The following is a 17,995-nucleotide window of genomic DNA, read 5'->3' as shown; positions in this document are numbered from 1 at the left end:
GCGTTATATTTGTTGTTTTCAATCGGTTCATTGTTTACTGTCTGTTATAATAACTTTTATATGTATGGATATTACTTTTCAACATGTCATTTTGTGCAAACCTTAATTGTATGAGTAATATTATTCAAGTTTGATATAAATATTATTAAAAGATTAGAAAAAATATTACATATTTTGTATTGTATCCGTAACTAACCTCCGCCCGCGCTGCCATCCTATCTTAAGTTAGAAAGCGGTATTTCAAAAACAAATGAACTTAAAAATTTAACACTAAGATTTTAAGGTACATAATTGCATTCAATTTTCATTCAGAGATTGATAAATCAAAAAAATACTTTCTTAGTAGAACTCTACCACATTTGAGTTTTTCTCGTCACCCGTTGCCATAGTTACGGTCGCATGGGTCACTCTTAATGGTTTTATGATATTTAAAATAACCACACATACATTTTTATGGCAGTTATAAGCCTGGTTCATAATGGGTCTGAGTTGACTTAGCATATTAGTAGAACGTAGTACGTAAATAGTACACCATTTCTTCTGACAAGCTAAATGCTAATATGTTACTATGCTAATATGTAACGTCACGAATAAAAATCTTTTATCTTTATCTTTATCTTTACTATTCTCCCCTGACTGACAGGACAGAATAACATAAATAAGTTGATGCACCCATATATGTTGTTTCTAATGTAATTTTCCTACCTTCAATGATTTAAGCTAAGCGTTGTCCGTTGGTATCTATTAAGTAACATTAGGGTGTTTCGCTTATCCGGATATCTTGAAGTCGTATGAGGCAACATGCTCGCTATGCGACGGAGGTAAAACATGATTATATCTGGATATGAGTCACCACAATCATGGAAAATACGGAGTGAAACAGTTACTACTAAATATTTCCATGTATGAAAGAAATTCTTATCGCATTATAGGTACTATTTATAGCTTCACTTGACAGTCCAATTGTTTAGTGAATTCTAATACGTGAAAAAAAAACTTTTAGGATCATAATCATAACTCTTCTGTTTAGTTCCACAGTAGTCGGGTAAATTAAATAAACGGGGTTAGAGTATTCTAGAATTAAGCTGGAAACAAATTATCGGACGCGGCTGACGGACGCGGCTCACAGCCGCGACTTATAGGTATCTAGATAATGAATATACACTGAACTGTGCAAACTATCGGAGGTAAGCCGTGGATGTAACCTTGAGCCTTCGGACATCCGACAGAAATCTGGCGCGCTGGAAGTTCCTGACTGTGCACACTTATGTCGCGCGCGTCAGCCGCGTCCGTCACAGCCGCGTCCGATAATTTGTTTCCAGCTTTATGCAAGGATGGATTCACGAATTTTTATTAATAATTAATAACATCACGTCACTAATTAGATCAATTAGACAATGATTCAAGTATGATTTCATAGTAGATTACTTATATATTATTATTATGTCGTTGTCATAGCCAATGTGTGAAATCCTTGATGTTTTCACAGATGAACTGATCCACCGCAATTTATAGTTTCGTAGAACCAGAAAATTTCCTAGCGCTTAACCAAATATGAATTTAAATTACATTAATGGGCTAAATGCGTCTCGTATATACAAACATTGATACGATTCTAATATACCAAATATGTCGCGTTTTTACAGGTGCTACTCATAGAAGCGGGCGGTAGTGAGCAGCTTTTCATGGACATACCTGTGATGGCCACTATGCTACAGTTCACCGACGCCAATTGGGACTACCACACCGAGCCACAGGTACCTACTCGATTTTTAGGGTTCCGTACTTACTAAGACTCCGCTGTCCGTCCGTCCGTCCGTCCGTCCGTCTGTCACCAGGCTGTATCTCACGAACCGTGATAGCTAGACAGTTAAAATTTTCACAGATGATGTATTTCTGTTGCCGCTATAACAACAAATACTAAATAAAGATTTAAGTGGGGCTCCCATACAACAAACGTGATTTTTGACCGAAGTTAAGCAACGTCGGGCGGGGTCAGTACTTGGATGGGTGACCGTTTTTTTGCTTGTTTTGCTCTATTTGCGGAACCCTCCGTGCGCGAGTCCGACTCGCACTTGGCCGGTTTTTTATTGTTATTTATTTGGTACAACTGACTATTGACCGTTGATCGTATTTCTTGGCAGTGAATGTGTTAAAAACCGGCCAAGTGCGAGTCGGACTCGCGCACGGAGGGTTCCGCACTACCAACAAAAAGTAGAGCAAAACAAGAAAAAAAACGGTCCCCCCACTTAAATCTTTATTTTATTCTGTTTTTAGTATTTGTTGTTATAGCGGCAACAGAAATACATCATCTGTGGAAATTTCAACTGTCTAGCTATCACGGTTCGTGAGATACTGCCTGGTGGTGACAGACGGACGGACGGACGGACGGACAGCGGAGTCTTAGTAATAGGGTCCCGTTTTTACCCTTTGGGTACGGAACCCTAAAAAACCGGCCAAGTGCGAGTCGGACTCGCGCACGGAGGGTTCCGCACCATCAACAAAAAATAGAGCAAAACAAGCAAAAAAACGGTCACCCATCCAAGTACTGACCCCGCCCGACGTAGCTTAACTTCGGTCAAAAATCACGTTTGTTGTATGGGAGCCCCACTTAAATCTTTATTTTATTCTGCTTTTAGTATTTGTTGTTATAGCGGCAACAGAAATACATCATCTGTGAAAATTTCAATTGTCTAGCTATCACGGTTCGTGAGATACAGCCTGGTGACAGACGGACGGACGGACGGACGGACGGACGGACGGACGGACGGACAGCGGAGTCTTAGTAATAGGGTCCCGTTTTTACCCTTTGGGTACGGAACCCTAAAAATGTATACGTCCGTACGTCCTGCCAAGTGTCATTCTTTCTCTCTACTACCTCAAACCAAGTTGTCAATCAACATAGCTCTTTAGGAGCCTATAATATCGTTCAAGGTGAAGGTCACTAAGGTCAGATATCAATTTTAAGCAAACGAGAAAGGCTCTACTGTTGCTGATTAAGTGGACAAGAACAGACGTTGTAATTCCGAGTACGAATCAATGCCAAGTTGACGCACAAATCGCACAATCTTAGCCACAGAACAAGTTAGAATGGCGATGCGAGCAGGGTACGTGTCGCCGCGGGGTTTTGAGCAAACGCTCGCATGCTACTCGCCCGCGCTGACCGAAAATGAAGTAAACATGCCTTTTTGCGCCACAATAACCTTCAGATTAAGAAGCCAGACATCAAATCTGTCTAAAGGAGGCGTATCCATTCACCACGCACACAAGGCGCTAGCTAGTTTTTACTACCGTTGCGCGAGTGTTAGTAAATGTGGAGAGGAACGAGCGGCGACACCGGTTCCGATACTAATTGCGCGCGATAGCCATTCTAACCTCTTTAATATGTTCTGTGATCTTAGCAATTTGTTTTATTTCGGAACAAAACTGAAAGTATGAATAAATTCAAAATCTAGGTATTAATTTACTGTACGGGTAAAATGATAAGAAAATAACAGCGGCCTTTCTGCGTTCTTATATATAATCAAACAGGAGATATAGAATGCACATTTTAAGATTACGCAATTTCCATAACATACTTACCTATGTATAAAATGAAGAGAAATATAATACAAAACGGTTTGTTCCTGGTTCGTCGTATTCCTGTTTCGTCGGATTCCTGATTCGTCGTATTCTTGTTTCGTCGGAATTATATACATATAATTAAATATGTCGTGCAGTAAACCAGTATTTACTAAATATGAAGATTTAATGTAGGTTGATCGTACTTTTTCTAGCATACATACGAAACAAGAATACGACGAATCAGGAATCCGACGAAACAGGAATACGACGAAACAGGAATACGACGAACCAGGAACAAACCAGATATCGCACGGACATACAAATTCTAATTTTTGCGTTTTGCAAAATTTGATACCAATGCCATCACACAAAAACACTGGCTAGTCAATCAATACGTGTAAGAAATAAGTTAAAGAACGAAACAAACCCAATGCAAATTTATTTCAGTTCAATACGATTTAAATACCGTTGAAGTAATTAGTATACAAATTAAGCTAGGTCGCATTTGTATCATTTTGCCATATGATATTTCCGTCGCGTAGCACCGACGACGCAATTTATCACTATTTACTTCAAAACATTTCTTTCAAAAGATTGTGTAGTTTACAACTAGATAATATTAAGTTCACTTAAAACTGATCAAAATATACTCGTTAATTGCAAAAAAAAACAGTAATATACATTTTTTACAGTTATTTAATTATAAGGAGTGTATTGTCACCCATATTTCTTCACTAAAGAAGGGAAAAGTCAAAAATTGGAAGAATAATTCACTTATAACTCTTTACCTGTAAATAGTAACATGTTGCATGTCATTTATTACTTTTTATTGCTACATTAGTTTTTATAATTTGCTTATAATCCTGGGTAAAAGTATATTTATTAGCTTTCTCATTATTTTCAATTATATAAATATACATTTTTATATATTTTTTATGTAATATATTAATGTTAGTCCATTTTGTATACAGGTAAAACATGATAACTAACACATCCCATTTTTTTATCGGCCAATATTTTACATTTTTCAAATTGAAAATATCAATTTTACCAATTTAAGGCAATTTTAACATCTCAAAAATTTCATGTCTAGAATTAAATTAGTAAAAATGCGTTTCTAAATTCACAAATTTAAGGGTCAAAGTTACAACTCGCGTTTTCTCGAAACTATGTTTCAGTTAGTTATCATGTTTTAGAAGTATACCGACGATATGGCAAAATGATACAGTCAGATGTAGACTTGTGAACCTAGCTTTAAAAAATAAACTTCATGAAAAATTATGGACTGGGTCATAAAAATGTTTTTATCGCTGCAAGTCAATTCTATCATCCCATGTAAGCTCTAATAACCGATGTGATTAACTCGACGGCGACGACTACGAGTATTTATGTATGACTATATTGTGAAGATTAAAATCTGTTTTCGATGGACTTGAACTAAAAGTATGTATACCTATTACATATAACTGTATAACGGACACCGAATACAGATTTTTAGACCGTTCATTTAAAAATCACCCAAAACAAAAGGTCTTCGCCAATTCGTTGGCTGACGTGAGGACTCACCACAAAGATAACGAAGGACTTATCTCAATGTTACAGTATCTAACAGATAGCCGATAGGAAACGTTGTATAACTATTACTAAACGTACGTGCCTAAAGAGCTAAGGGCGACGCTTACGTGACAGGTGACACTTGCTCATGATAGACCATTTCAATGACAATGACTTTTCCTCGACCTAATTGGGATGTCAAACCTGGTTTGGGTCGAGGTGTAATGTAGAACCACTTACCGCATGACGTTCATTAGGTCATACCCGTTATTCAACATTAGCATATCAAACGTTAATATTTAATATAGATGGTCAAACCAATTTGTCAGTAAATAGGAACCAATAAAACTATACTCATCCTTTTCTTTTGGGTGCTAGTACTAGTGTAAGACAAAAATTGTATGATTATCTCTGTCTATGTTTGAAATGGGACACACTATAAATGGAGAGATAACATCAATGAGTTTTTATACGGAATACTATGAATTCTGTTATGGGAGTTCAGGAGGACACGATATTTGATATAGCTAAGCTGTACTTAGATTCATTCTTAATCGTTTTATTTATGGGTAATAAGAACTACATTTTGAAGACATGTGGGATTCAGTATTCTGGTCAGGACTTATGCAATACTATATTTAAATGTATGGTGGTGGCCGAGTGGATATGACGTCCGACTTTCAATCCGGAGGTCGCGGGTTCAAATCCTGGCTCGTACCAATGAGTTTTTCGGAATTTATGTACAAAATATCATTTGATATTTACCATTAGCTTTTCGGTGAAGGAAAACATCGTGAGGAAACCTACATACATCTGCGAGGAAATTCAAAGGTGTATGTGAAGTCCCCAATCCGCATTGGGCTAGCGTGGGGACTATAGCCCAAACCCTCTCGCGCATGAGAGGAAGCCTGTGCCCAGCAGTGAGACGTATATAGGCTCACATATTTAAATGTAGGTGCGTGATGTTTAAGTGTGATGTGTCAAAAAATGTAAAATTGTATTGGCAATCGACAAAATATTCATCCACATGTGAAAGCAGGCTTCATACTTGATAACACAATAACTGGGTCGATTTCAAAGTCGTGGCCATGTTAAGTTGACAATGACAAGGAACAGACATTAAAATTAAAACTTTAATTCCTTTTACAACCTGTTTTTCGATAATAATTAACATGACTAGTTAAACGAACAACAGAACACTTAAGGCCCAGTAGGTTTGTATTCTTCTCTAACCCTCACTGAGCGTAAGCGTGAGCGAGATGGATGTGTGTGCTCGGGACAGCGGATAACATGTTTTTGATTTTTTTTTTGTGTATTTTCCGGGTGGAAAACGTCCGTCTGGAGTGTCTGGACGTCCCAGATACCGCTGGAGTGACGAAACCCAAAAAGACCTGTCCGCCCTTGGAATACCCAACTGGCGCGAAGTGGCACAGAATAGGGTAGAGTGGCGCCCTCTTGTGTCAGAGGCCAAGATCCTCTTTGGGTCACTGAGCCAGTGATGTATGTATGTATGTATGTATGTGTATTTAAATAATAAAAAAAAGTAATCGCTGAATTCCCTCAAGCATAATCTTACTCATTTTTTGAAATTATATTTATATTTTAAGTATTTTTTGCAAAAATTACTATATTTTTTTTTAAGTGGATTCAGTTCAGACATATTATATGTTCGTAATTTTTTTACTTTTAAAATTTTTACAAGGTCCTTTACAAAAATTGCACTGTTGTGCAGCGCATGGCAAGTGAATGCGTCGGCATTGTCGGCAATCATAGTTCGTCTTGTCGGAGCCCGACTTATGTTCCATGCAATTTTAATATTGATCGAGGATACTAACAGCCATATTCGAACTTTAAGATACGTCAAATAATAGATATCTATAAGACATCACCAAGATATGTCAGTGTCAAACAAGTGTCAAAAGTGACGTTTCATCAAACAAAAACGTCACTTTTGACACTTGTTTGACACTGACATATCTTGGTGATGTCTAATAGATATCTAGTTCAAAATCCGAATCGGGCCCTAAGTGTAGACAATGTACATAATACATATACTTATAGGTATATCCATGCCGTAATCGGTAACGGCAACCCTAGCTAACTACGAGCGTGAGCTCTAATATGGCTTGCAAAGCCAAACTTACTCTTAAAAATTCTGTCGCAGGTACAGGTCTCAGCGTACACTTCGGCTCATGACGGATATATAGCTGGTCAACCAAATCCTGTCAGTAAAAAAAGGCGCGAAATTCAAATTTTCTATGGGACGATAGCCCTTCGCGCCTACATTTTTCAAAGGGTATAGCCGGGTAAGCATGGCCAAACTGCCCTTAGCGAAAAAAACAATATCCTTTTACTGGATTATTAACCTATGTATATGTAGTGCTTTCACCAAATATTAAGCCTGAAATGCTTCAGATTTAAAAAAAAAATGCAAAAAAAGAAAAATCATTTTTATTTTATTACAGCCAAAGTAATAATCCGATTTCTTTGTAATTTGGGTATGTTGTATATACAATTAAGGTCGCTTTCTGAAAAAAATAATATTGAATTATCTCTTAAAATAATAGTAAAAAATTGAGATGAAAATTTTCAGAAAAATAAAAAAAATACGTGCGAGATAGCGACAGTTACCAAATTTACATATTTTATGAAGAATTTAATAATGTTTAACATATATTTTTTTCAAAAATTAAAATCGGGATTAACAGTGTGAAAAACTCGAATTTGTAACATCCCATAATACTCTCTCTTCATACAAGCAAAGCTAAGTAGTCATAAACGAATGAAGTATATTGTGAACGCAGTCTTTACGAATTTGAATTTAGAATGTGACGTATTTTATTCATCAAAGGAACAGACATTTTTCAATCGTTAACGCTCTGTATAAAATTCGTGCCTATTTTCCTGTTCCCGCGCTTTTTTTAGGGTTCCGTAGCCAAATGGCAAAAAACGGAACCCTATAGATTCGTCATGTCTGTCTGTCTGTCCGTCTGTCCGTCTGTCTGTCCGTCCGTATGTCACAGCCACTTTTCTCCGAAACTATAAGAACTATACTGTTGAAACTTGGTAAGTAGATGTATTCTGTGAACCGCATTAAGATTTTCACACAAAAATAGAAAAAAAAACAATAAATTTTTGGGGTTCCCCATACTTCGAACTGAAACTCAAAAATTTTTTTTCATCAAACCCATACGTGTGGGGTATCTATGGATAGATCTTCAAAAATGATATTGAGGTTTCTAATATCATTTTTTTCTAAACTGAATAGTTTGCGCGAGAGACACTTCCAAAGTGGTAAAATGTGTGTCCCCCCCCCTGTAACTTCTAAAATAAGAAAATGATAAAACTAAAAAAAATATATGATGTACATTACCATGTAAACTTCCACCGAAAATTGGTTTGAACGAGATCTTGTAAGTAGTTTTTTTTTATACGTCATAAATCGCCTAAATACGGAACCCTTCATGGGCGAGTCCGACTCGCACTTGGCCGCTTTTTAAATCTCTAAATGCCGTTCGCCCTAGCCGCATACAGCCACGGAGTTTAAGGTCCGCGCTCAGCGAAATAAGTCGCGTTCTAAATTCAAATTGCGTTGGGAATATAACTTTCTAGTATAACGTACAAGTTATTTTGTATGAAGAGAAGGTATTATGGGATGTTACAAATTCGAGTTTTTAACACTGTTAATCCCGATTTTAATTTTTGAAAAAAATATATGTTAAACATTATTAAATTCTACATGAAATATGTAAATTTGATAACTGTCGCTATCTCGCATGTATTTCTTTTATTTTTCTGAAAATTTTCATCTAAATTTTTTACTATTATTTTAAGAGATAATTCAATATTATTTTTTTCAGAAAGCGACCTTAATTGTATATACAACATACCCAAATTACAAAGAAATCGGATTAGTACTTTGGCTGTAATAAAATAAAAATGATTTTTCTTTTTTTGCATTTTTTTTAAAAATCTGAAGCATTTGAGGCTTAATATTTGGTGAATGCACTACATATACATAGGTTAATAATCCAGTAAAAGGAAATTGTTTTTTTCGCTAAGGGCAGTTTGGCCATGCTTACCCGGCTATAACCTTTGCCGCCTTTTTCTACTGACAAGATCTGCTTGACCATCTATAATTGTAGATGTTTCGAAAAAATCGCGGGTCGTCTCCTCGATCTAGCTAGCTAGGCTAACTCTCCGCCAGGGGCCCTAGCTATGCGAAAATCATTAATATAAAACACCAATAGAAACGGAAATTACCTCGACACATGTTTACTTTTCGATTGGCGTTTGTCCCGCCCGCTCCTACTTCTAGCTTACCACCAAGACTTAATTTTATTCACTACTGTAATGTAATCATTGTATCATCCATATCCAATAAGAACTTTTTACCCAGCATTCGAAATTTTTACCCAGCATTCAGATCATGCGGTCATCTAACCTTAGTGCGTTTATCGAGCCTCGATTAAACAATTTGTAATGCAAGGCACAGCAGCGGCAGCACGAGGCCAGTTCAGACAATTATCCGATTATACAAACAATTGTTCTTTTAAAAGGCAACAAAGTTGGACTAGTCATAAAGGGCGGTTGCATTCAACAGTTAGTAATCGTACCTATCTAATTATAGAAATATTGAGAATTATATGCTATGCGATGACTACTAAATACGTTACGAAAAACATTAAAGTAACATTCCAATAATAAGTACATACAAATTAAGATTTTTGGTGTTCTGAATACCGTTCATACAACAACGATCTCATTTCAAGTCAGTCCGAACAATTAAAGTGCGTGTAAATGGACAAGTAACAATTGATGACACATCGATATAAATGCTCAAGGAGATATATGATGTTGGGAAACTTAAGGTATACAATACTGGATGTCAAATATTCGACTTTGTGAACAGCAAGCTAAAAACCTGCATTCCCCCATTTCCCAGCAATGGCCTGTCAAGTCAACTTCTTAAAGATAAATTAGATTCTTAACAATCAAGTACAAGTTTTGAGCCAGACGTCGTTACCGCAGCGACAATAGTGTCATTATCGCTACTGGTAGTTAGTTAGTTACCGCTTTTGTTTTCTATTTAAGGTTTCCCAAGTAGTAAAATTACGATTAGGTACCTACTACCAAAGGAATGGGACGACGTGATACAAACACTATCACAGACAAACAAAAAACGTCTTCTGTCCAATGTACACCTGACAAAAACGCTCACCCTTGCCTCTTTCAGGATGCAACCGGGAAATACCGTCCTATAATGAGGAAGAGTTTTTAATTTTATGGCAAAAAGTAAATTGAGATATACAGCATTTATTTAATCAGTTAACTTAACAGTACTCTTCTATACTTATTATTACAATGTTCATAAACTATTTGATGTAACTCACCTCGGAAACAACAAAATAGGTCAAATACCATTGACACGCAGGATTCCGAAATCCCTACAAAGGTTAATTGGTTTACCCTACTTCGTCCTGCAACATTTTATGATCGAGCGAAGCTAATATTTTTTGTGGTGTTTCATTTATTAAATACAAGGGGACTGATATAAAAATCTAATCTCTATCCGAATTAGGTGAATAGACAACAAAAAAAATTGTGCCATGCGACTCTGTTGTTTCTAGAAAAAAAAAATCGATGTGTTTTTTCTGCAACCTATTTAGCTATTTATAGAGATAATTATACTTAATTAATTTCATTATTACTTTTGCGTGATTAGAAAATATAAAAATCTTTAGATTTATTCATCCAAACGATGCCTTCAACGCAAAAGCATAAGATTTATTCACTCCTTGAATGATGGATAATAAATAAATAAATGTGGCGTAAATGTCAAATAAAAATGTTTTATGCATATTATTATGTTTTATATAGCAATTTAAGATGCATTAACTCATTTATTATTATTTCCTGATGCGTAATTTTTAGAGTGCTGGGCGAATTTTTAGACACGGGGCACTTAATGACCGTAGGGCTCTCGGCACGGCTTCCATACCAGCAACCCTGGAGCCAGTAGGTCTATCCGCGGCGGACGGTAAAAGACCCGACGGATGTACGCTCGTGCCTTGGTTTCTGGGACGGCCCTTGGCATGGGACGTGACTTGTGTAGACACACTGGCCCCGTCCCATGTCCGGCGCTCTTCCAGAAGGCCAGGTGCAGCGGCTGACGACGCCCAGACTACCAAGTGCCGCAAATACGCATTTCTGAAAAATAATTACGAATTTGCGGCACTTGCGGCCGAGACTTTTGGGCCTTGGTCGTCAGACACCAAAACATTATTTAAATATATTATTTCCCGAAAACTTGTTGGGGTGTCTGGTGACCTACGAGCAAGGTCATATTTTGCCCAAAGGCTGAGTTTAACCATACAGCGGGGAAATGCGGCCAGTGTCCTGGGGACTATGCCCCAGGTGACATTAGGTTTCGTCTAAAATTGATGTAATACCTTTGTAAATATATATTAAATTAGGTACCTAAACCTAAAATTATAAAGATACAATAAAGGCATTGGTGTTAAAAGATGCAGGAATCGCGGGGCATCGTGTAGTACCAAATTTTAGAAAATTTATACTTAACATTGTTTGGAAATTCGAACATGATGCAAAAAAACGACAAAATTTCCCATTTTTTTCGGACATCTAAAAACGAAAGCCGATATTGAAATTTTTTTAAAAAAAGCTTCCGATGCATTGTCTACCGTTTGGAAAAAGAAAGACCGTTTGGTGGGCTGGGCAGGTGCCCTTTTCATTGAATGATTATCAGATCAAACACGGTGGGATAAATAAACGTCGTTTTATTTATCCCACCATGTTCGATCTGATAATCATTCAATGAAAAGTGACATCTGTAAAATTTAATTGGTTTAGATTTTAAAGCCATAACTTTTTCTAATATATATGATCTATTTTATGAATAGCCATAAGAAATGTATTGAAATGAAAGTGACATTTGAAAAGAACCGCATTACAGTGGCGCCCCTAGCACCAAAGACACTCGCAGTAGTCCCCATTGATGGATTCCGATTTACTCATGTTATATTGTTACAGAGAGCTGGCTGCATGGGCATGCGCGATGGTCGGTGCTCCTGGCCGCGGGGCCGCGTGGTCGGCGGCTCCTCGGTTCTGCACTCCATGATGCACACGAGGGGCAACAGAAGGGACTACGACCGGTGGGCGGCGAATGGCAACCCAGGTAACAACGTTTTATATTCTGTCTATTTTCACGTTCAGAGCCTAGGTTAGAACTTCAGAAATTGTATTATTTCCTTTCTTTCTCATAGTCCTATTTGGCATATTCAACAGGATGGGACTTCGCATCAGTTCTCAAATACTTCAAGAAGTCTGAAAACATGCAAGTACCAGAACTGAGGAGAGATAAAGTATACCATTCAACAAAGGGAGAGATGACCCTTCAGTATCCCAGCTGGAGGACGCGACTCTCAGACGCGTTCCTTCAAGCGGGCGTCGAGACTGGCGGGAATATAGTAGATTACAACGGCGAACAACAAATCGGATATTCCATCATACAATTTACGATGAACAATGGAACTCGCATGAGTGCGAGTCGGGCTTTCCTTCACCCTATAAAATATAGAAAAAACTTCCACGTAACCAAGAATGCTATGGTAACGCGTATTTTAATTGATCCTTGGACGAGACGAGCATACGGCGTGGAGTTCCGCAAAGCTGGTCGCCGCTACATCGTGAAGGCGACGCGAGAAGTCATCCTGTCAGCTGGTGCTATTAATTCCCCTCAAATGTTAATGATCAGCGGAATAGGCCCTAAACAGCACTTGACGGAAAAGAACATCACAACAATCGTCGATTTACCCGTCGGATATAATCTCCAAGACCACTGGGCATTAGGTGGTCTGACTTTCTTAATAAACACAACTGATTCTATAAGATCTGAACGCGTGGCTACATTCAGCAACATTCTAGAATATTTCAGCCATCATACCGGGCCTTTGTCAGCGCCAAGCGGAACTGAAGCTATCGCTTTCATCGACACTAATAACCCAAACGACCCTGACGGCTATCCTGATTTAGAGTTGTTGTTCGTAGCAGGCTCATTGGTTAGCCAGCCGTCGTATAAACAAGCTTTCGCTATTGATGATCGTATCTACAACAAAGTTTACGGACCAATTCAAGATCGCGACACGTGGATGGTGTTCCCGATGCTTCTACTCCCGGAGTCGAAAGGCCGAATAATGCTGAAGAATAAAAACCCTTACACAAAGCCGCTTATCTACGCAAACTACTTTTCAGATGGAGGCCACGACCAAAAGGTTATATTACACGGTATAAGAAAAATAATTCAGCTATCGAAGACTAAAGCGTTTCAAAAGTTTGGCAGCAGATTGCACGATATTCCGTTGCCGAATTGTGCGCACCACAAGTTTAACTCAGACTCATATTGGTACTGTGCAATGAAGACTATAACGAATACGATTTATCATCATTGCTGTACAGCTAAGATGGGGCCGCGAGACGACCCTGAAGCTGTCGTGGACTCGAGATTGAAGGTGTACGGCATAAAAGGTCTGAGGGTAGTGGACGCGAGCATTATGCCGCATGTTCCAGCAGCGCACACAAACGCCCCAACTTTAATGATTGCTGAGAAGGCAGCGGATATGATTAAGGAAGACTGGGGCATACATATCAAGCTGATTTAATCGGCATAATATCTAATATTGACGAAAATCCCAGTCTAGGCAATGAACTTACTCATATGATCAGTAGCGATTGTAATTTTAAATATTTATTTGTGAGACATACGTTAAGGTTTCCTTATTTGATTGATTCTAATTCTATTAGATAAACGTTACAAACATGAACCTATAATTTACATTTGCGTTGTGTGTATTATACATATTATTCATTGCACTGAGTACCATTCTCAGTATGAGCACATAATATTTTAAATTATCATTTAACGTGGTCCTTGGATTTTATCTTTGTACCAATGGTCTAGTCTAGGAATTATTTATTTATAATTTATTTTAATATATTATCACTATTCAATTTACCTACATCACAAGCGTGACTTGTACAGTAAACGTGTTTTTTTAAGTTATTTATAAATAAGTTCACAATAAATACTTTGTTATTTATTATTAGACTTTATTGTACTTGTAAATGTAAATCGAAGTATATATATTAATTAATAAAAGGTGAATAAGTCACTCCATTTTTTCTTTCCGTTATCTAAAGAAACCTGATATTATTAAATGAATTTATTAGCTGTTATAAATTCTCTAAGATGGTAGTTTAGGTAGACAGAAAAAAATTGCAAAACTAGTTATAAAAAAATTAGACATCCCTCCTTTCATTTCCTTAAAAAAGATTATGTAAATAGTTTATGTAGCTACAGATACCATAGTAAAAATAATACAACGAATTTAAGTTTTTTTATACAAAACTTGTTATTGCTCTATTTCGTTTGTTTTAGGTATTAACTGGAGCTATATGAACTAATTACAGATATAGATATATCTCATGTCGTTGTATGTGCAAAGTTTCATTACAAACCAACACGTAGTTATAAAATGAGAACGAAACTTCGTTTGTATGGGAAGGTGAAATTCCGCCGAGCTTGCTACGAACTCTTAAAACTCGCAACTCGCGAGCTCTTTCAATCCTAAGGAGAAAAAGGTGTCAAAAGATTGTATGTATTCAGTTCTGTTATCATTTCATACACTTTGTATAAAGGTAACCAAATAATGTAGCGATAGGTAATTTATTTATTCATACCCATTATAACATACATGGAACTGACATCAGATAAAAACAAAAAAACTGGCCAAGTGCGAGTCGGACTCGCGCACGGAGGGTTCCGCACCATCAACAAAAAATAGAGCAAAACAAGCAAAAAAAAAACAGGCAAAAAAACGGTCACCCATCCAAGTACTGACCCCGCCCGACGTTGCTTAACTTCGGTCAAAAATCACGTTTGTTGTATGGGAGCCCCACTTAAATCTTTATTTTATTCTATTTTTAGTATTTGTTGTTATAGCGGCAACAGAAATACATCATCTGTGAAAATTTCAACTGTCTAGCTATCACGGTTCCTGAGATACAGCCTGGTGACAGACGGACGGACGGACGGACGGACAGCGGAGTCTTAGTAACAGGGTCCCGTTTTTACCCTTTGGGTACGGAACCCTAAAAAGAAAGGTACAAAATAAAAGCATGCGAACTTAATCACTAAAAAGTATTGTTACCTACTTATAAACCCATGGCACAGGGCGGACACGCCATACATCAAAAATGATTTGCGTTTATATGTGTGCGCGACACGTCTGTACACGGGTCATTGAGTTTCTGACGGAATCCTGACATGCTCTCAGTAGAGCGACTTACGCACACATTCATGTCGCGGCCAGTCGCGGGCGAGGTAATCCGAGTCGGGGCGGGGCGGTACGTGTCCGTTCTGTATGATAATACTATTACTTATTCTGTGCCCATGGAGTGGTAGGCCGTTGGCTCTTGACCGATTATGTCATTTAAATTTGATTTATTAAATGAAATCAAAATTCCAACAACTGAAAAACGACATATGCCACTGAATAAGCATGGGTCGAGGCAGAGAAAATTAAGAGAGCTTTAGTAAAATTCATACGAGAATCATATTGGCAAGAGCATGGCTTTGAAATCCACGGCCTCCAATATGGAATTCGCATTTACTACTCGGCTATCAGTGCCGGCCGGCATTTACATTATTCAATTTATACACACGAACATACTGGTAGTCTAGATGAATACATTTACTACTAGGTAGGCCATCTTGAACTTGAAGCACGTCCGGTCTACTTACACATAGGAACAAAGGAATACCCGACATCAACATTCGTGCATAAACGTACCTGCCTGCACCCTTGTGTATTGAATGATATGTCCTGCGAGTAGGCACATCCTTCACAAATTGATTTTTTATTACAAAAAATATTAATTCTATGGTATATTTTTTATTACAGCAAATGTAAAACATCGTGGGTGGACAAGTTTCGTAAAACAGACAAATTTCTTCCTTTTTTTGGTATTTTACAGTAAAATCATAAATATGTAAATTAAATGGGCGGGCACATATATTATTGAAATGAGATAGTATAGGAACAGACGTCATGATGACGCGATAATGTATCGTGTCTCTTTATAATAACTAGATATCGATTGTAACGAGATTGGGTAGGGAAAAGGATTATACCTAGTAAATACGACAAGATACAGTTACAAAGCTGATGACTCTGAAATCTCTGTATCAGCTTCATGCTTAAGAAAGCTCGTAATCAAAGGGAAATGGAGTAAGCCATGCTTGTAGTTTCTTTATAAACTTGATTTGGTTGTTTCTCGTCGAGGTATTCAGAACCTCAGATGACAATCGTTTATCGTTATCGACAAACGTAAATCGAAAAGTAAAAGTGTATCGAGATGACATATGTCAACGAAAAGTCGCGTGATATTTTCTACATATTATTTAAGTTAGCGATAGACTCGGTTAGATCATATCATACACGTTTTCTCTACTTATCGAGCTGACAGATGCGCAGTAGTTAATGCACATGTACTTACACTCTTGGTAATTACCGCACTTCACAAAAAAAACAAAAGCAAGGTGCAGACGGATCTTTAGCAAGGAATTGGTTATTAACGAACCCAGTGCGAGCAAGAAGGGTTCTGTACGGTGAAACCATACAATTTTGGCAGAGTTTGGCCACGGTGCCATTTCGACCAAATGAGAATAGGGTTTATTTTGAATAATTTTGACCTTGAATTCAACTTCACTTCTCAATCGAATGACTCACAAACTTATACAAGTAATCATATAATATATTAAAAACGCAACGACATAACATAACGCACCGCCTAACCTAAGGGAATGCTTCCGGTACTGAGTTTGTATGGCGAGAACCGGGAATTCCTGGTTCCGGTACTGCATGTATTTGTATAGAAAATCAGTACCGGGATCACTCTCTAAACCTAACACTTTAGTTTAGGCTAACTATTAATTAGGCTTTTTTCATTCATCTGTGTAAATAGATTTCGCTCTTTTCATACATTAGGAGGGATGAGTGGGAGTTATATATTTATTTATTCGTTTCGAATTGAGCAGCTTGCATAATCATGATAGAACCTGACATACACACAGGTACCTAAGTTCGTTTTATATGTAATAAAAAAACATCAAAAAAACTGCCGACTGAATAAAATGAAATAGAATCCCATTTTCAACACGTAATAAATGGAAGGAGATGAAGTGAAATAAAATGTTAGATGTATTTATAGGTACATAAGGAATAAATGTGTGTTCTGTGTTTTGTACAATAAAGAGTTTATACATACATACATAATCGAGTAGAGTAAACAATTCGAAATAGATCTAGCTTCTCGAAGGTTTAAATGTTGATAAATGAGAGCTTGAAAAAAAAACATCTTTAGCACTTCCCTATCCAGTGACTAAGAGGTTGAATTAACTCTTTTCTTTGACGCTTCCTACGCCAATTAGCCTAACTCATCAATTCAAATCGAGTTAAAATTGCGTGAGAAAGAAAATTAATTTCTTTGATAGAATTTTAAGGTTCGGACAAAAAATAGTTGGCAAATACATACTAGCCCATTACATTGATTAAAATATTGTTTGTGTCCCAAGTTAATTCATTCTGAGCTACGGAACCCAAAAGCCGGTATTTCGCGTGACGTGCATAGGTCCTATCCCTTTTTTGCAAGAAAATACGGCTGTACAAACCATACTCGCTCTTAAAAGGATATGTTACAGTTCATTATACTATATTCTGGTCGTTATTATTGTTAAACCATCAATTAAAGGTCACGGGCAGGGCTACACGGAGGATCGCGATAGTGATTACTTCTC

At 37.3% G+C, this 17,995-nt stretch overlaps 2 protein-coding genes across 3 annotated transcripts in view; one reads left to right on the top strand and one right to left on the bottom strand.

Moving 5' to 3' along the window:
• Positions 1-13,854, top strand: part of LOC134656980 (uncharacterized) — a 32,194-nt gene extending 18,340 nt beyond the window's left edge. Inside the window, exons 7-9 of the mRNA XM_063512545.1 lie at positions 1,647-1,757; positions 12,172-12,316; positions 12,427-13,854. Of these exons, the coding sequence (XP_063368615.1) occupies positions 1,647-1,757; positions 12,172-12,316; positions 12,427-13,799 (1,629 nt within the window). The 3' untranslated portion in view covers positions 13,800-13,854. The remainder of the gene's footprint in view (positions 1-1,646; positions 1,758-12,171; positions 12,317-12,426) is intronic.
• The window catches only part of LOC134656893 (flotillin-2), a 384,591-nt gene that overhangs the window by 296,419 nt on the left and 70,177 nt on the right, over positions 1-17,995 (bottom strand). The gene's annotated exons all lie outside the window — the stretch shown is intronic.

Source organism: Cydia amplana, chromosome 19 (genome assembly GCF_948474715.1).
Source record: "Cydia amplana chromosome 19, ilCydAmpl1.1, whole genome shotgun sequence".
NCBI lineage: Eukaryota > Metazoa > Arthropoda > Insecta > Lepidoptera > Tortricidae > Cydia > Cydia amplana.
The sequence above is the reverse complement of the archived record's forward strand: the minus strand, read 5'-3'. Positions and strand labels throughout refer to the sequence as shown.